At 38.1% G+C, this 20,019-nt stretch overlaps 1 protein-coding gene across 1 annotated transcript in view; it reads right to left on the reverse strand.

The window, feature by feature from the left end:
* Window positions 1-20,019, reverse strand: part of LOC150081621 (serine/threonine-protein phosphatase 2B catalytic subunit 2-like) — a 148,012-nt gene that overhangs the window by 117,925 nt on the left and 10,068 nt on the right. The window contains exon 2 of the mRNA XM_090380569.1: window positions 7,622-7,825. Coding sequence (XP_090236695.1) covers window positions 7,622-7,825 — 204 coding nt within the window. The remainder of the gene's footprint in view (window positions 1-7,621; window positions 7,826-20,019) is intronic.

Raw genomic sequence — 20,019 nt, forward strand, 5'->3', positions numbered from 1 at the left:
TCAGTGTTTCAGTTGGTGGTGCTGTGACGTGACCTACATTGAGTTTACCTCCACAGCAACACCCCTGACATTAGGTGATATGCATCTTCATTCCTGTTTCCAGTCTTCTGTTCCCCATTCATTCTCCTATCCTTTTAGACCTCTCTCTCTCTCTCTCTCTCTCTCTCTCTCATACTTTCTACTAACATGCATGTCTCTCCTGTCATATGTTCCTAATATGCTCTCTTTATAAATCCTGCCTCTGCCTTTTAAGGTTTCAGCTGATAAGGAGTATGACCGGTACACAAAAGGCTTCTGCAGCTGGTTTTATCTATTTTGCAATTTTATCCCTATATCACTCTTATTTATACATAACCATTTTACTTTAATAAAGATTTTAAGTATAGCCATATCTGCAGCAAATTATTATTTATTTACAGTTGCACTAGTCTGTTTCAGGAGTAATAGCATTCTTGGTATAGTACCTGATTAGTCTAAAGGAAATTAACTGTCTTTAGCAATTTTCAGTTATTTGAAATTACTATTATTAAAAGTACAAAGCATTTCATTATTGTTTATATTATTTATTTTTTATTAATTTTGCTGTATTATCATGAAACAGAAACTAATTTCATTCACTCTTTTCCTACTTCATGAATCCCTTTATCTGTGTTTGCTGATGGTAGGACTGTAGAAAAAGAGTATTTAGCATTCATATTGTTCATCTTCCTGTTAGAACAGGCAACCATACACTGCACAATTCAAACTCAACTCAAAACACACAGCTAATTAACTTATAAGGGCAAACATATGGCCAGAAAAAAGAACTATCAGTGGTTACTGCAGCTGACTACAGAGTGATATAACTTATTTGGCTCTTGCATGATCCACACCAATGTGCAAAGTGAGGCAATATGAATAGCACACCTTCTGTTGTTGTCTGTTTCTAACCATGTAAGTTATCCATGTCCTCCTAAAAGTTGGCAAGATGTACTTCTCAAATGCAAATTACCCATTAAACTAATCACAACTTTGTCAACACTAAAACTTGAATGAAATCTTTCACAGCCACCTTTAATAAGACTTGGTAAATACTATCAGTACCCAGTATCTCACCATTTTAAACTTCATTGATTTTTCTGTTAGGCTTTTTAATGGTACGCAACCACTGCAGTAACAGTATCATTTATCCTGCAATGCTCATGTATACTAGTGTAATATCTCTAAGCCCAAAGAGAACTTTCAGCTGTGATGATTAATACAAAGTAAATGTTCAGCTGATGACACACACTGACTGATTAAACTGAACAACAAATTATGGGCCTGAAAGTAAGTTCACTTTATACATTTTGGCATGCTAAACGTGGAAATAGAGCTTAAAATGGCAGATTGGCTCTTGTTTTCAAAATATTAGTTTTTTATATACACTGGTGTTCAAATAAAGTTAACAGGAGAGACTGCTTCTACAGGGATGGGACATACTTAAATAGAAAGGATGCAAGAATATTTGCTGATGCTATTGAGGCAGTGTTAGGTGGGTCGGAAAACTGTTAGCTTGGGGGGATATAAAGACTAATAGATTAACAGTAGCCACTGGCAGAGGTGAAAGTGATTCTTGCACAGCTTCTATTGAAATGAGCAGCAGCCTGGAAAACAAGATGCAGGATATATCAGAGACTGCTGGAAGTCATTGCTGTACAAGTAAACACATGGGTTGTGTTAGGGTAGCTAAGAATAGGAACAAGTGCATGTATACTTGCATATACACCAATGCTAGGAGTTTGGTAAATAAATTTGATGAATTTGAGGCATTGCTCAAAACATCAAATGCAGATATTGTTGGGATATCAGAGACGTGGTGTCACACAGATATAAGGAATGCAGAACTGGAATTTGGGGTGTACAATGTGTACAGAAAGGATAGACAGAATAGGAAGAGAAGAGGGGTTATGCTATTAGTTAAGAAACACACAAAATCCAAGAAGTGAAGCCAGTCGACATCGCTGGACAGTGCAGTGTCGAGTCAGTTTGGTGTGACATAAGCATTGGGAAATCAAAATTGAAAGTAGGAGTGTGCAATGGGCCTAATGACTCTGATGAGTATAATAAGAAAACTGTACAGGGAAATAGAGTGAGCCAGTAAATCAGAGTCTTATAATGGGGGATTTTAATTTCCCAGATATTGACTGGAATTTGGGGGTTGGTCACTCACACACTAGCAAGGCTTTTGTGGATTTATTGGATGATTGTTTTCTACATCAGCATGTTCGGGAGGCAACTAAAGGGAGTAATGCTCTTCATCTGATTATCAGTAGTGATTCTTCATGCATTAAGAATCTACAGATAAAGGAACCACTAGGTGCCTGTGATTACAGTGTGCTAAAGTGGGATTTACTCAAAGAGGTAACTACCATTAGGGGTAAAGGGAAGGGTTTTTGCTTTTGTAAAGGCGACTACAATGGTCAGAGACAGTATTTAAAAATTCTATACAGTAGGACCAACTGATGATGTTACCAACAGCAAATTCAAAATGGCAAGCATTCAAAGAACTTATCTTGGAAGCTACTGGGCTTTTCATACCAACTAAGAAATATTTCAATGTTCAAGGTTTAGGCCTAAATGTGTGTCAAATGAACTAATGAGACATATGGCAGAGAAGAAAAATGCATGGGATACATATAAAATAATGGGCAACATGGAAGCCTATGATAGATATAAGCTGGTCTGTAATCAAGTCACAAAGGAGGTTAGGCAGGCAAAGGCAGATTATGAGAAATCCTTGGCAAAGGATGCAAAGAAAAACAGAAAAGAGTTCTTTACCTATGTAAACTCTAGAAGGAAAGGGATGAATCAGATTGGTCCACTGGATATTGATGGTTCAACAGTTGAGGATCCTGCTCAGGTGGCTAACAAACTAAACAAGTATTTTGCATCTACATTCACACATGAGGAGGTATTCAGGAAGGGGAATGCCAGAGGTGAAGTAAACTTCTGGCAGTGAGCTAGATGATTTTGTAATAACTGAGAGGAAGGTGGAGGAGAAATTGTTGAGGATAAACATAAAGGCATCTGGGGGTGGATGGGATCTATCCAGTTATATAAAAGGAGGCAGCAAAGGAAGTAAGCAAGCCCGTAGCCATAATTATGAGAGCTTCTTTGGACTCAGGGGAGGTACCCACAGACTGGAGAAGTGCAAATGTGACCCCAATTCACAAAGGAGGATCAAAGGCTGACACAAGTGATTATAGACCTGTGAGTTTAACTTCTGTTCCAGGAAAATTAATGGAGGCACTGGTTAAAGAAGCATTGCAGGATCATCTAGACAAGACTTCAGTTATAGCTCGGACACAGCATGGTTTTGTTAAGGGAAAGTCTTGCCTGACCAATTTGATTGGATGCTATGATGCAGTCACAAAAGAACTGGATGCAGGGAATAACTTTGATATTATATATTTGGATCTTAGAAAGGCTTTTGATACTGTTGCACATGGAAGACTGCTGCACAAATTGGAGCAGTGTGGCATTGGAAGCAAATTGCTGCTATGGATAAAGGGATGGTTGAGAGGGAGAAGACAGAGTGGTAATTAATGGACACTGCTCATCGTGGACTAATGTTATTAGTAGAGTCCCTCAGCATTCAGTGTTGGGTCCATTATTGTTTTCTGTATTTATAAATGATATTGATGATGGTATATCAAGCTTAATGTCCAAGTTTGCAGGCGATACAAAGGTTGGCAGGGTTGTTAAGGACACTACTGACGCTATGCTGCTGCAACAGGATCTGGAATGGTTGAGCAGATGGGCTGAGAGGTGGCAAATGAAGTTTAACATTGACAAATGTAAAGTACTACACATGGGAAACAGCAACCACAGAGCAACGTATCAACTCTGTGGTACTACACTGACAGTGGTAGAGAATGAAAGGGATCTGGAGTGGTTGTGCAGGCAGATATGAAGTTCTCTGAGCAGTGCAGACAGGCTGCAAGAGTAGCTCATGGTGTTTTGTCAATGATATATAGGAATTTTTTTTAGCAGGGATAAGGAGGTGACTATTCCCTTGTATAAGGCAATGGTTCAGGCCACACCTTGAGTACTGTATACAGGTCTGGAGACCTCATTTCAAGAAGGATGTAGAGCTGCTGGAACGTACAGAAAAGGGCAACAAGATTAGTGAATGGAACAAAGGGTTGCTCTTACGAAGAAAGGCTTAAGTTTTGCAAATTAGTGTCTGGAGACTAGGTACCAGCGAGGTGATCTGATAGAGGTGTATAAAGCCTTAAATGGTTTGAGGATGCTCAATGCCGATGGGATTCTTCCTCTTGCTCAGAATAGTCACCTGAGAGGGCATAAATTCAGATTGAGGAAAGACAGATGTAGGATAGATGTGCAGAAATTTGCCTTTAGCCAGCAGGTAGTTGGTTGGTGGAACAGACTTGCATCCTTTGTTGTGGAAGTTGATAGTCTAAATAAATTTAAGGTTCAGCTGGACAGGTATTTCGAACGAACGAAGGGGTGAAATGGAAGTGGTGGTTTTTTTTTTTGGCTGATGCTGCATAAGCTTGCTTTCTTGCATCATATGCCTCTACTAATGCTAATGCCCTTTAAATTGTAATTGTCATCCGAATAATGCAAGTATATGGCAATATTTCTTACATCTGATGCAATCTTACAAATTGCATCAGATGAGATTGACACGTGTAGGTGATGACGTAATATTGCATCAGCTGTTACTTTCAGCTATATAAGCACACTCTGCAAGAGTTGCAGTCATTTCTTGCTTGTGTTAGGATGGCGAGTTACATGCAGTTGAAGTCTTGTCTGACATTTGATTGGATACTATGATGTAGTCACAAAGGAACTGGATGCAAAGAATTATTCTGAAATCATATATTTCGATCTTAGAAAGGCTTTTGATACTGTTGCACATGGAAGACTACTGCACAAATTTGAGCAGTGTAGCATTGGAGGCAAATTGCTGCTATAGATAAAGGGATGGTTGGGTGGGAGAACATAAAGAGTGGTAATCACTAAACATTGTTTTTCATGAACTGATGTTATTAGTGGGGTGCCCCAGGGTTCCGTTGTTGGGTCCATTGTTGTTTCTGTATTCATTAATGATATTGATGATGGTATATCAGGCTTAATGTCCAAGTTTGCAGACGATACGAAGGTTGGCAGGGTTTTTAAGGACACTAATGACAGTACGCTGCTGCAACAGGATCTAGACAAGTTGAGCAGATGTGCTGAGAGGTGGCAACTGTAGTTTAACATTGACAAATGTAAAGTACTGCATATGGGAAGCAGTAACCCCAGAGTATTAATAGTTCCTCTGCCATCATATCTTTAATATTACTCAGATCTCTGGGTAATCTAATTACCATATCAAGGATATTTATGTCCCTGACCTGCTGGTATAGATGCAAAGTGGATTTTTAAAAATTTATCCCATATATTGAGTTATCAAACTGCAATTTTCAAATCAGTGGCAAGTTGAAATATCTCATATCATCGCCATTTACATACATATAGAGGACTCATTTACATATAGAGGTACTTATCATACTGCTATCATGCAGCCTATCCAACTGTCAGCCTTCCTATACCATTGACGATATCACACCAGACAGAATTTGATACTCTTGTAAGAGTATCAAATCAGGATATGATCTTGCCACATTCAGAAAGCTTTTAATCAAAAATCCCTCTCCCTTTTGCTCCCCCTCCATTTATACCTATCTTTCCTACACATTATATGTTCCAAAATGAAAGTCATCATTAAAATATCAGAGTGGCACAATGTCTTAGTTAACTTGATCATAGATAATAATTATTGAAAATAATTCTAGCATCAGCATATAAACATGATATGAAGTTCAGTTTAAACTATTTCCTTGTTTATCATTTCTCTATATCAATTTTGTCACCTATTTTCACAAAATTAACTGACTAATCATTCCATGGTCCTTTGAGGACAAGGTCCAAGGTTTGATTAACAAACTGCATATTCATATCCATCCCTCCAAGTACCAGTTACCCTTAAAGGCTCTTCAAACATATCAGCAAGGAAGACCACTGCACCTCCTCTGTTCAAATGCAAAGCAAATTCCTTCTACTAACTAGGGAAGACCATGTTGAGAGAAATCTCTCCTATCATGTCTGTGAATGATTGCAGATACAATTGCATTTTGTCTTTACTTGGTGTAAATTACATTTACACCAATTTTTCAATATAACCCTGGTACTATTCAACCAAGTTCATGTGTACATTTAATCATTAGTAACCACATGACTATTCAAAAATTATATCAATTCCCTTGAGGACAGACAACTGGTTAGTTACCTCATCAATATTTGCACCAGTCGATTGTTTTACATTTTTGATTTTATTAAAATCAAAAGATAAAAAGACACTGATGACTAGGGTGATCAACTCTTGATCAGCCAATTTTGGGATATCAACCTTAAAAAAAATCAGAACACAACCAAAAAAAAAAAATCAATCAGGATTTTTTCATTGGTATATCAGATTACAAAATGCCTTGTAATATTAATGTATATGCATGTCCTTTCTTAGTTATTATACATGTATAGGTGTATCTTGACATTAATTTTTAAAATAGGTAGGTTGAATAAATTAGATACACATAGGTAGGTAGGTAAAATGTTTATTCATTATTAGGTCAGCATCAATTGAACCTACACAATGCTTTTTAGCATCATTAAATCTGCCATGAGAGATACTAAACGATATTCTACACAAATTGCAATAACTTTTGTAACACGAGGAATCATCTTTCTTTATAAAATCTTATTTTTGCTGCCATTCTTCTGTATAAACATGTTCTTTTTATTTTCTTTCTCTTTTTATCTTCATCGCTGTAAGATATGTTTCTTTTAACTCGAACAAATAAATAATTAATTAAATCCAAATAGTATCTTATTAAATTTTATGATAACGATAAAACAAATAAATAACTTCTGAAAAATTACGCACAATCACTCTATTCTGAAATGCATGCACGTTTCTCCATTTCTACTTGACGCTGCTACGCACACGACTAAACTGACTGGCTGACTGCTTTTGTTTCAATTCAACCCCTTCCCTCGCAGGCTACCCCCAAGTTATCTACACATGCTAACGAACATGTTTCACATATATTGCGATGGCAGCACATGCGTGTGTGTACCAATTAGAAGCTTGGATTTTGTTTGTGTCCAGGAATTTAAGACAAATTGTCCCAGGGGTTCAACATCTAGTGAGTATGGGCGTGGCACACCAGGGGCCTGAGAAGAATGATATCATCATTCTTCTCTTTCTTGCTGATTCCTTTCTACATCTCTCTCTCTCTCTCTCTCTCTCTCTCTCTCTCTCTCTCTCTCGAATTTTTTTTGGCTGGTGAAGCATAAGCCTCAGGCAGAATTCCTTGTACCATATGGCTAATAATAATAAAATAAACATTGAAGATATAAATGGAGATTTATATTTACGTTTTTTTGAATTTAAGTACAATCTATTATTATATTTTATGTTATTTATTTTAGACTGGCAGTGCAGACTGGCAAAACCAAGACTGCCAAATTGAAAAGCAAGAAAAGAACATGAAAAACTACATTTTGTGAAAGCACTATAAATCATATTTACCTGTTACTGGTGCTTCTATATCTATCATTGTCTTTTCTTGTCGTAATAAAGATGCTACTTCATTAATAATCCTCAATGCTGGTGCTTCCTCTATTATTCCTTCAAGAACAAAATGTTGTTTCAATACTTCTGTACGAGGCTTCCCTGTTTTAGAATCAAATACCTCATTCATAGTAAGTCTATGACTAGGTGGATAAGGGACATCTAAAATTTAAAAAAAAGTGGTATGAAATATATGAATTATACACATCTAAAAACAATTACAATGAGATAACTAGAATTAAAAATATTTAACGCTAGCTAAAGTCCCCAATGCTGCCTTAAGAAATTCAACATTTGTTATCATGGTAGTTTAAAAAAAACAATTTCAGAGGTAGAGTGTTCTGGTAAATGGCATTCATGAATGCTTTGAAACTAATAACTTAAATGATTTCAGTTAAAAAAACTTCTTGCTAAAATGCTTTTATAATTTCAAAGAATATTTTTGATGAAAACCTAAATTAACTTCTGCACTAAAACCTAGCATTACAGCACTCCACATCAAAGAATCCAAACATAGTTTTGATTTCTCCTAGATGACAGAGAGGACAATTAACAAAATAAATGGACTGCAGTAATCAAAATTTTGGATCCAAACAAAGCATGTGATCTTCACCTCAATAAAAGAGGTCATGCAATTTGATTGTACTGGCTCAAGTAGGAAGAAGTTAAACTCAGATAAATTAACAAATTATTAGTGCAGACCTTTAATAACATTTCACTTTCAGTATCACAAATCATAAAAAATGATTTCAGTCTAAAATTACCCATCAACATTGCTTTTATTTTGCCTGTTATCCTTTTTAAAGACAAATTTACAGACAAAACAAAGCTGATGAATGCTCAACAAGTAGCCACCTGTTTGTTATTTCTTGGAAATGGATTCAGAAATGAATGTTCAGAAGTTTAGAGTATTGGCAGTGATTCCAGGATAATGTTCACTAATGCATATTATACAATCAAATCACTACACCAAAAAATACACTACCACCAAAAAAATGCATGGCACATTATTAACTGTGGCACTAGGTTCATCAACTGCCATAAACAGATATACTGAAAACTTAAAACAACTTTACTTGTCATATTCTGACAAGTTATAATTTTCATCTTTAAGTATTCAGGCAATATTCGATTAAACTACAGCAATTTTTTCAGTAGCCGAGTGGGCAGGGGTGAGAAAGCAGTAGCACATGCTCTTTGAGTAGCCTAGGGTTCAAGTCTCTGACTGTTAAATATAGTCAATTTGTTAACCCACACTAGACCAGCATGGCAGATTATGGTCCATTTCCCTCAACGTGAGGGAGACTTCCATTCTACAGTGGATTGATTAATAGCTATATTTAACCTTTTTTATAGCAATTTATCCTAGATTTAATTTCCATTCTGTGAAAGGTTGATTGTGTGCCTTGCAGTTATTTGGAGATAAGTTCTTTTGTTTGAGGGCCAGAAACTTGGGGGGGGGAGATGTTTTGGCAGACACTTTTGCAAATATCTCCCCTAGTGTTCACAATTGCACATCCTTTATGTTCTAGGATCAACATAATGTGCAATGTATATCTGCCCCTTCATTTCTCCCATGTTTTGAGTCTATTTCGGCTATGCAATCTACAGGGTTTTTAAAATTAAAGTATCCCTATGCAAAGGGCTCTGTAGCAAGTTCTAAGGCTCGTACTGAAGAGAAATTTGGACAACAGGTACAATAAAGAATGCGCTCGCCATTTTTTAGGAAAAAAAATTAGTTACAAAATTTGTCACTGTATGACGCGTAACTATCTTAGTTACGATTATGCAAATAATCGTAAATTATTTGCATAATCGTAAATTATTGCCACAGTGCCACTACTCAGCTCTATTGTACTGTATAAAAGCAAAGCAATCTCTTCAAAATCATACAGAAGATGTTTGCCTGCACTACAGCAGCAATGCCAACAGCATCGCAGGAAAAGGCACTATTAGTGAAGCTGTACTATCAGAACAGCAACAATGCAGCTATCAGAGAATTCCGGCATCAGAATCGCATAAGGCCCACATGGACCTATGACTGTTTGTGCTGTATGCAAAATGATTGTGAAATTTGAAGCGACAGGACATCTTGGTGTTCAACCAGGTAGAGATCGAAAACGAGTGGACTCCTCTGGTGTTGAAGATGTGGCTATGGCTGTCGTGGATTTATCAAGTCAATCTCCATGTGGTAGTGGAAGTGTTTCTCGTGAAGTGGACATGCATATTCCACTGTAAGACTAGTAATGCATCAGGTGTTGCAATACTATCCTTACAAGATGCACATTCTACAGCAGCTAAACCATGGTGATGCAGATATCCGTTTCACATATACACTTCAGTTTCTGGCGCGAATGACAGTGGATATCACGTGGCCATCCTTTGGAGTGATGAAGCCCACTTCTGTTTAAATGGACAAGTGAATACGCACAACTGTTGCATTTGGGCAACAGAAAACCCTTGAGTTATCCAAGAGGTCCTGTTGCATTCTCCAAAAGTGACAGTGTGGTGTGGATTTATGGCAACATTCATGATTGGGCCATATTTTTTTGAACAGGTAATACTGACTGGACCCCGCATCTGTTCCATCACTGTCCCACTGTTCATCCCAGAGCTGCAACAACGTGGGTGCCCTCAGGATACCATATTCATGCAAGATGGAGTGCCACACCACATCCACCGTTGTGTCCAAAGATTGCTAAGCCAACACTTTGCAGATGAACGGGTCATCGGCCATTGTTTCCAGACATCTTGGCCACCCCGATCACCAGACCTTACCTCATGCAACTTCTGGTTGTGGGGTTTTTTTGAAGAACCAGGTGTATCGGAAAAGATGTCAAACTCTGGCAGATCTGAAGAAGAGGAAGAAATGGACCCAGGCCAGCATCCTTTCTTTCTTTCCAAAGAAAAATAATTCAGTACTGAGAAAACAAAGCCCACAGAAAGGAGCCAAGAGATAGCATGAGACGTCACGTGTTGGCTATTCCAGTTGATGTGTTACGTTCTGCTATAAAAAATGCTGTTCTTCGAATGGAAGCTGTTGTTGACCAAAATGGAGGCCACATTGAACAATTGTAGAGCTGTTCAAGTGAATTTGTATTGCCTCGGTGCCATATAGTGACAAATTTTGTAACTATTTTTTTTTCCCAATAAAAGGCAAGTGCATTCTTTTTGCACCTGTTGTCCAAATTTCTCTTCAGTATGAGCCTTAGAACTCACTCCAGGGCCCTCTACATAGGGATACTTTAATTTTAACAACCCTGTACATTCTATCATGATTTAGAGAATGGTGGAAAACCAAGTCAGTGTCTTTGCAATTGCCACTACCACTGCTTGGTCAACATTTTCTGTGATATACTTCATTGTGTCATTAATTGGGTCCTTGCTGTGGGCTTTGTTTTCTCACTACTGAATTACTTTTCTTTGGAAAGAAAGAAAGGATGCTGGCCTGGGTCCATTTCTTCCTCTTCTGCAAAGAGTTAAAAGACTGAATCATCCAGTACTTTTTTTTTTTTTTTTTTTTTTTATGTAAACCCCAAACATGAGGTGTTAGAACCTATAGTACTTAGTATTGTGCTTGGGTTGGAGGTTGAGAAGACAAAAGAAGATATTTGTTGACATTGGACTTAAACTTCTGTAGACTGTAATTTTCAGGAAATACGTATGAAGGAAGGTTGTTCCAGAAAACGGCAGTTGAATGAATAAACGAGGAAGATGAAAAGTTGGTTCTGTGAGTTTGAAGTCGGACAGTAAATGGATGTTGGCTGGTGACGGCACGTGTTCGGACTGTTTTGAAAGAGAGAGAGCAGGAATTATAGAAGCTAATTCAGAAGAACAGTGCCCATGGAATTATCTGTAGAAGAGGTATGCAGCAGAAGTACGTCTATGAGACAGCAAGTGCAGAGACTCTGATAGAGATGAGTCATTAATTAACCTAACTGCCCTCTTCTGAATGGAATCAAGAAGCCTGAGAGAGGTTTTTGGGGCACCACCCCAGATGTGGGAACAATATTCCATGGCAGGGCGGATTTGCGATTTATACAGAGTGAGCAGCTGTTTGGAAGAAAAGTAACGTCGAGAGCGAAAAAGAAAACCAAGTTTTTTAGATGAAGAAGCAATATTTGTAATGTGCTTGTGCAAAGAGAGATTAGAAGTCAGGGTAATTCCCAAAAGAGATATCATTTTGCCTAGAAATCAGAGTGTCACTAAAGTTAAGCATAGGAGCAGAAGAATCCTTTCTGCGAGATATAAGGCAAGACTGAGTTTTAGAAGGGTTGAAATCAACTAAGTTGTCTTTGCCCCACTGGAGAATTACCTGAAGATCAGCGTTAAGGAATTGGTAGCAGATTTTCGAGAAATTGAAGCTGATTGAGCAGGACAAGGTTTCTCAAAATGGAAAGTGGAATGCAATGTGCTATCATCGGCAAAACTATGGATAGGATTTCCAGTCAATGGAAGAAGGTCATTAATATACAAGAGGAAAAGAGTGGGGGAAAGAACTGAACGTTGGGGAACACCGGCATTAGTGGAGAAGTTAGAAGACAGAGAGCCATCTACCATCACCCTCAGTGAGTGATCAAAGAGAAAAATGGATAACCAATTACTAAAAACAGTTGGCAAACCATAAGATGGAAGCTTGTTTAGAAGACCTTTATGCCAAACACAATCGAAAGCCTTTGAGATGTGAAGGGCAACTACTTGTGTTTCACCGAACCTTTCCATTGAATTATTCCATAAATGGGTAACATAAGCCAGAATATCACCAGTGGATCGACACTGCTAACCTACATGAGTTGGAAGAAAAATGGGATGCTAGCAGGTCAGCTTTATCCTTGGCTGAAGTGACAACAGAACCATCTGGTTTGGACAGAGGTGGGAGCAGAGATGGCCAAAAGTTGCGGCCAATAGCTTTGGCAAGAGACCAGAATGCTTGGCTACCATTAGGGCAAGAAGCAAGTTTTCTACTCTTGGCCTGTTCAAACTCTAGTTTGGACTGGTTAATAACTGCTTTACAATTGTTGCGAGCTTTGATGTAGGCAGAAAATGAAACTGAAGAATTAGAAACAAGCCAATTACGATATGCAACATTCTTCTCTTGAACAGCATTAGCACATTTATTGGAAAACCAAGATTTAGATAAAGGACGAGATTTTAAAGTGGAGTGTGCGATAAAGGATTCTATTCCTGCAAGAATAATTTCACTGACACGATCTGAGCAAACACTGACATCAGAAGTTTTGAAACAGTAATCCGACCAAAGAAAAGAAGTCTCGCAGGTCATCCCATTTTGCATTCTTGTAATGCCAAACAACAAGAGGTTGGAAATAGCCATGAGATAAAGGTTTCATTGGAGAAGAGACAATCACCAAGTTGTGATCTGAAGTGCCTAAAGGACCTCTCACTTCGACCGTGTACTTAGATCATAGTTGTTTGTTTGTTTGGAGCATTAGCAACTAAGGCCATATTGCTCAGGGATACGCGGTGGTCATTCCCTGAGCTTTCCACATCCTCCGTATTTGGTGGTGACGGGCTCGAACCCCGGTCTAAATCAAGAAGCGTGTGCTACGCACTGCTGCTCCTTCCCACCTGGCTACGGAGGCGCCCCGTGTACTTAGAAGGGTTGTTTGTGAGAAAAAAATCAAGCGTATTAGCTGTATGATTAGGATTGTCCAGTATTCTTGTAGGTAAATGAACAATCTGTGCAAGATCATTAGTAATTGCAAAAGCCTCAGCATCTCGACTAGCTGGGTCGGTGTGACTAGAAAACGGAAGCCAGCTGGAGTTGTGAACATTAAAATTACCAAGGAAAATTACCTCATTGTTAGGAAATTTGGACTGGAGAAAGTCAAGTTGCAAAGAGAGGAAATCAAAGAGCTCCAAAAACCTCCTTCATTTCAAGATCCATTTGTTCTTTTGTTGCAGGTGGCTCTTCCAGTGATTTTGGTTTTTCTTTCACACTTTTTTTTTTTTTTTTTTAGTAATAAGAGAGCACAGAAGTACCGTTACTGGAGTGGCAGTTGACTGGGTTTTTGAGAGCTCAATAAATAGTGCACAATGGGAGTGAATGACTCCTTTGGGGGAATATTCATATCAGTTTGCATCTTATTGGAATGCTTTACTGCTTTCTCAGCATATGTAGCTTTATTGCTATTATTGGCTTCACTGATTTTCTTGACTCCTGAGAGGATATGTTCAGATCTGCCTTCAGTTTCTGTATCTCTTTTTCCTCCATCCACCTGCTAGCATGCATTTGAGGATGTAGAGTGTTTTCCTTGGTAGTTGATGCATACAAGTTTTGTAGCTGAACATATCATAATTGTGTGGTCCTTTGCACCACAGAGTACATGCAAGAGCACCACAACAGGCCATTTGCAAATGTCTGTATTTTTGATACTTGAAGCATCTTAAGGGATTTGATACATTTGGCATTACTGTGCAGTGCAGTGCAGGTGTCCAGTTTTAATCTCATTAGGAGATATTGGCATATTAAAAGTAATGAATGGGTTTTTAGTCCATCCCTATGCACAAATATTCTCTTTACAGCTGCATCTTCTTATGGCTTAAGTTCAGAACAGATTTCTTCCTGACACTTCTGTAAGATCCCACTCGAGGATCATGCCACAAAATTAGAGACTTATGAGAGGTAAAAGTAATCAGAATTCCCCCGATAGACGACTTGAAGAAATTGTTATGGGAGTTTCTGTTGCACTTTGTGAGCAATTAGAATCGATCATACATTTTAATTCATTTAAGGTAGGAGAAAAATTTTGGAGGGTTTTGCATCATTACCTATGATGCTGCTGAGTGACAAAGGTTCTTGCAGGTTTGAGAGGGATCTGAAAGTAGACTGTTAGGCACTGTTGAATGAGCTACATTCAATGAGGATGTGCTTTACTGATAGTGGTTGCAAGCAGTGCATGCATTGAGGAGGATCGTTTCCTGTGAGCAGAATCAGATGAGCAAGGTGAGTATAGCTTATTCAGGTTCTGGCTAGGATGTTCCGAATGCTTTTCGGAACATCGTTCTGTTAAAATATCAACAGAGGGTAGCCACCTGACTGATTTCGGCAACCCCACCAACCCCTTCTGAATAAAGAAGGGTGACATTTTTCAATGGGTTTTTCAGAAGTTGAATGGATTACAAGCTTTTTCAGAAGTTGAATGGATTACAAGGAAGTGTGGTGTATCCTGATTTTATTTCCATTCTTGGCTGTTTTGCTACATTGGTAATATTCTGGTCATCTAAATTAATATTTGGTAGGAACCATGTTGGAGCCCCTAGAAGTTTACATTATCAGCATTCATGGGGATTTTTTGTTTGGTTCAGTGCCCAGGCACTTCCCACCCACCACAAAGCCCAAATGGGATGCCCACTACCTCTTCTGCACTCAGAAGCAATAAATGCACTCTGGAACAGGACACCAAGGCTACCCCTTCAGCACTCGGAAGCAATAAATGCACTCTGGAGCAGGATGCCAGGGCTATCCAGACACCAAACCAGCACCTCTTGAAGCCTGAATCCTCTCTCTCTCTCTCTCTCTCTCTCTCCCCCCCCCATGAGAATAGGGGCATGGCATCAACACAGGTGACCCTTGCAGGCAAATGCACTCCTTACCAAGCCATCCATCTTGTCAAAGAAGGGGCCAAAGCGGAGTGTTGAAACCGAGTTCCTCAACCACCAGGATCCACCCCCCCTTCCAAGTTTCTACTGATTGCAGCACATGGTAAGCACACCGGATTCCTATGGTGTTAGCCTGGAAACTAGGCTGTGGGATCCCAGTGATGCTGATCTGGAATACCAGCATCACCTTCAACACATACAGGTGCAGACGTCAAAGGTTGCAACTAGTTAAGCTAAGGGCAAGTTACTGCTATAGATAAAGAGATGGCTAAATGACAGTAGACAGTGTAGTTTTAAATTGACACTGCTCTTCATGGACCAATATTATGAGTGGGGTTCCACGAGGTTCATTTCTTGGCCGTTTATTTCTAATATTCATTAATGATATTTATTTCAAGTTTAATTTCTAAGTTTGCTAATGATAAAAAGGCAGGCAGGGTAGTTATGAGTAATCAAGGTATGCTACTTCAACAAATTAAATAAATGATTACAGACTGTATGTCCAAAAGTTCCCTACACTCAAAGAATGATTGATTATTGGAATAAACACCTACTTACTCTTGTAGAGGTTGGAAAATCACTTAAATTTAAGGAGGAATTGGTAAATACATATTTGAAAGAAATGGGTACATTAAAGGATCCACGGAAATATTTGTTACTTTATATTATTAAAATGTGACTTTTTATTTATTAACTTTTTTTTTAGGGTGGTGTTATATAAGCTTGTTTCTTTGCCAATACTAATATTTCATTTGTTTTCCATACAAGCAACTAAAGATATTTAGTTGCTTGTGTGGAAGATCTTTAATTATTAACGACTGTACTTGTTATTACAGTCATATACTCCGGCTTTCAGTATGTAATTACAATATACAACTTTTAAATAGAAGATCGAAAACAATGACAACTTTGTATTAATTGCCTCTATCTTTAAATACCTTTTTATCCTAAAGTATACAATCACTTAACAATGCAATAGAAGCATTAAATCACTAAATTATTTTCAACTGAATAGCCTTTCATTGTACAGCTTTATTCAACTGATAAATTTCTCAAAGTATTCAGATGAGTTACTCAGGATACGAGTATCTTGGTACAAAAAAGCAGCTTCCTAAACAGTCAAATATAGTAGAAGTGAGAAGGCAGTGAAACTGTGCCAAAGAACATGTAGGTTCAACTATCATATTACAAAGAGAAGAGGAAGAGGGAGAAAAAAAAAAAAAAAAAAAATTTACAAGTAACTTTTGTTGCAAGCATAAAAAAAAAAAAAAAAAATCAGTCAAAATTGTATAAGACCTAATACAGAAATTTTCTTTATATGAGTAAAAATTTCATAATCCGGGCATAAAACCTGATATGCCCTATCTGCAAAGTCACTATGAGAATCAAATTGAACATAAAAGTTTAGTTTAAGAAAAAAATAAGATGGAAGTCTATTTTTTTCAAATAAAGGTTAATTATTTTTTAATTGATAATATCAATTAATTGCATTTAACAAATACAATTAATTTACATAATTAATTGCACTTTTTATATGGTAGGGTAGAAAGCATAACCATCATCTCTAGAAAACAGGTAGAAATAAGTGAAATTAACCTTCCATTGCATTAATAGTTATAAAATTTACAATAATAATAAACTTTATAAATGCAGTTCAATTCTGCAAACCTTTAATGATATATATTAGTATAAACCTTAATATTAATGTGTAACAAAATGAAAAGAACTTTATAACACTATATAAAATATTACTGTTCAGGGTTTGACCTAAATGGATATCAGATGAATTAATATGGCTCATGGCAGAAAAGAAAAATGCATGGGATGCATATAAATTATCAGGCGACACAGAAGTTTATGGCAGATATAAGCTACTCTAATTAAGTCACAAAGAAGATTAGGCAAGCAAAGGCAGATTACAAGAAATCTTTGGCAAAGGATGCAAGAAAAACAGCAAAGGGTTCTTTACTTATGTAAACTCTAGAAGGAAAGGGACAAATCAGATTGGTCCACTTAACATAGTGGGTTTGACTATTGATGATCATACTCAGTTAGCTGATAAACTGAATGAGTATTTTGCATCTACATTCACACGAGGAGTTATTCAAGGAGTGGAATGCCAGAAGTTTATCAAACTAACAGGGAGCTACATGATTTTGTAATAACTGAGAGCAAAGTGCAGGAGAAATCGTTGAAGTTAAACATAAGGAAAGCATCTGCGGTGGATGGGATCTATCCAGTTATATTAAAGAAGGCAGCAAAGGAAGTAAGCAAACCCTTAGCCATAATTATGAAAGCTTCCTTGGGCTCTGTAGAGGTTCCCATGGACTGGAGATGTGCAAATGCATCCCCCAATTCATAAAGGGGATAAAAGGGTGACAAGTAATTACAGACATGTTAGTTTGACTTCTATTCCAGGGAAAATAATGGAGGTTAAGGAAACGATGCAGGATCATCTAGACAAGATTGCAGTTATAGTTCAGACACAGCATGGGTTTGTTAAGGCGAAGTCTTGCCTGATAAATTTGATTGGATACTATGTGGTGACAAAGGAATTGGATGCAAATGATATCATATACAGTACTTGAATTTTAAGAAAGCTTTTGATACCATAGCACATGGAAAACTACTGTAAAAATTGGAGCAGCATGGCATTAAGGGCAAGTTGCTACAATGATAAAAGGGTGGTTGAGTGGGAGAAGACAGAAAGTGGCTATCATTGGACACTGCTCTTCATGGACTAATGTTATTAGTGGAGGCCCCCAGGGTTCGGTGTTTGGTCCATTGTTTTCAGTATTTATCAATTATATTAATGAAGGTATATCAGGATTAATGTCTAAGCTTGCAGATGATAAGAAAGTTGGCAGGGTTGTTAATCACAGAATTGATAGTATGCTACTGCAACGGAATCTGGAAGAGTTGAGCAGATGGGCTGAGAGGTGGCAACTGAAGTTTTACATTGACAAATGTAAAGTACTGCATATGGGTAGCAGTAACCCCAGCGTACCGTATTAAGTGGGTGGTACTACACTCAGGGTAGTGGAGAATGAAAAGGATCTGGGGGTAATTGTGCAGTCATATACAAAGTTTTCTGAACAGTGCAAAAAGGCTGCAAGAGTAGCTCATGATATCTTGTCAATGACATACAGGAAGGTCGATGACTACCAATGAAAGAAATGAGATAAAGGCAAAAATCTGTTTTTATTTTTCAATGTAACTGCCCGAATGTCAATACACCTGTTCCTTTTTCTTGGCAATGAGAAAAATGCCACACAAATAAAATTCTTTGTCCTGTCCATCAAAGAATGCAGAAACAGCAGACTTCAGTTCATTATCATCAGCAAAGTGACATCCACGTACATTTTTCTTGGGGTGTCAATAGGAAATAATCATTGGAGGCCAGATCCAGCCTGTAAAGTGGATGGGTAAGTTCTGGAAAGTCAGTCTCTCAAAGCAGTAGCAACAACACGTGGTCTGTGCACTGGTGCATTGCGGGAAGAATCAGCACACCTATGGAAAGTTTTCCATGGCATTTTTTCTTTTTTGACATCCTTTAGGTTGTACAGGATGGATGCATATGACTTCCCAGCGACTGTCTGCTTGTGTTCCAAGTAGTGAATGTACAAAATTCCCTCAGCATCCCAAAAAATGATGACCATAATCTTGCCAGCTGAAGGTTGTGTCCAATATTTTTTGGGTGAGGGAGAACCCTTGTGCTTCCATCGTATTGATTCTTGCTTGGTCTCGGGATCCCAGTGATGAACCCATGTTTCATAACCCGTAACAATTCTGGAGACAAAAGTTTCAGGATCCCTTCCATAAAGCTCTAAATTTTTCTCACAACACTGTACTCTGAATTGCTTCTGCACAGGGGTCAGAAATCTTGAACCCACCATCATGACAGTCATCCTCAAATGTTCGTGGAGGATGGTTATAACTGTTCACTCAGATATGTCACATTTCCCAGAGATTTAACATCAGCATTAATGGAGAAGTTAGAAGACAGAGAGCCATTATCTATCATTAACCACTGTGTGTGTGTGGGGGGGGGGGTTAGGGGCACATAAGCTGCCGGGGCTATAGTGTGCCTACCCACAGTGAGTGGTCAGAGTTGTATTTGAGAGTTTTTGGCTCCAGGGCCTCCAGAGCCATAGTGTGCTTGTTTAGCAAAAAAAAAAAAAAAATTCCTCAAAATTGGCATCAGTGTGAGAAAGTCAATTGTTCCTACAAGTTGGTTAGGAGTTAAAGTTGAATTTCCAAATATTTTATTGTTTAGGACATTCAATGAGGATGTGGTTGACTGTTTGTTTGTTGTTTGGTTTTTAGGAGCATTAGCAACTAAGGCCATATTGCTCCGGGAATATGCGGTGGTCATTCACTGACCTTTCCGCATCCTCTGTATTTGGTGGTAACGGGCTTGAACCCCCGGTCTAATCAAAAAGTGTGTGGGTGGTTGACTGCTAGCCAGCACTGGTAGAAAGAACACTGAGGAGGATTCTCTCCCATCCCATAAGCAGATACAGATGAGTTAGATGGAAATGACCAATGCAGTGTCTTTCCAGAATCATTTCTTGCCTGCTTCTCCTGAAACTAAATGTCCACTGCTGTGGGTTTTCCCCCCCCTCTGCAGGAGTTTATTATTGATTTGAATTTGTCACTGTTTTAATAATGGATTTGTAGTCAGTGTAGGGTACGTTCAGGTGACTGGCAAGTCCAGTGTTGGGATGTTTAGCAGT

The sequence above is a fragment of the Mastigoproctus giganteus genome, chromosome 8, assembly GCF_048544385.1.
Source record: "Mastigoproctus giganteus isolate SK-2022 chromosome 8, ASM4854438v1, whole genome shotgun sequence".
In the NCBI taxonomy this organism is placed as follows: Eukaryota; Metazoa; Arthropoda; class Arachnida; order Uropygi; family Thelyphonidae; genus Mastigoproctus; species Mastigoproctus giganteus.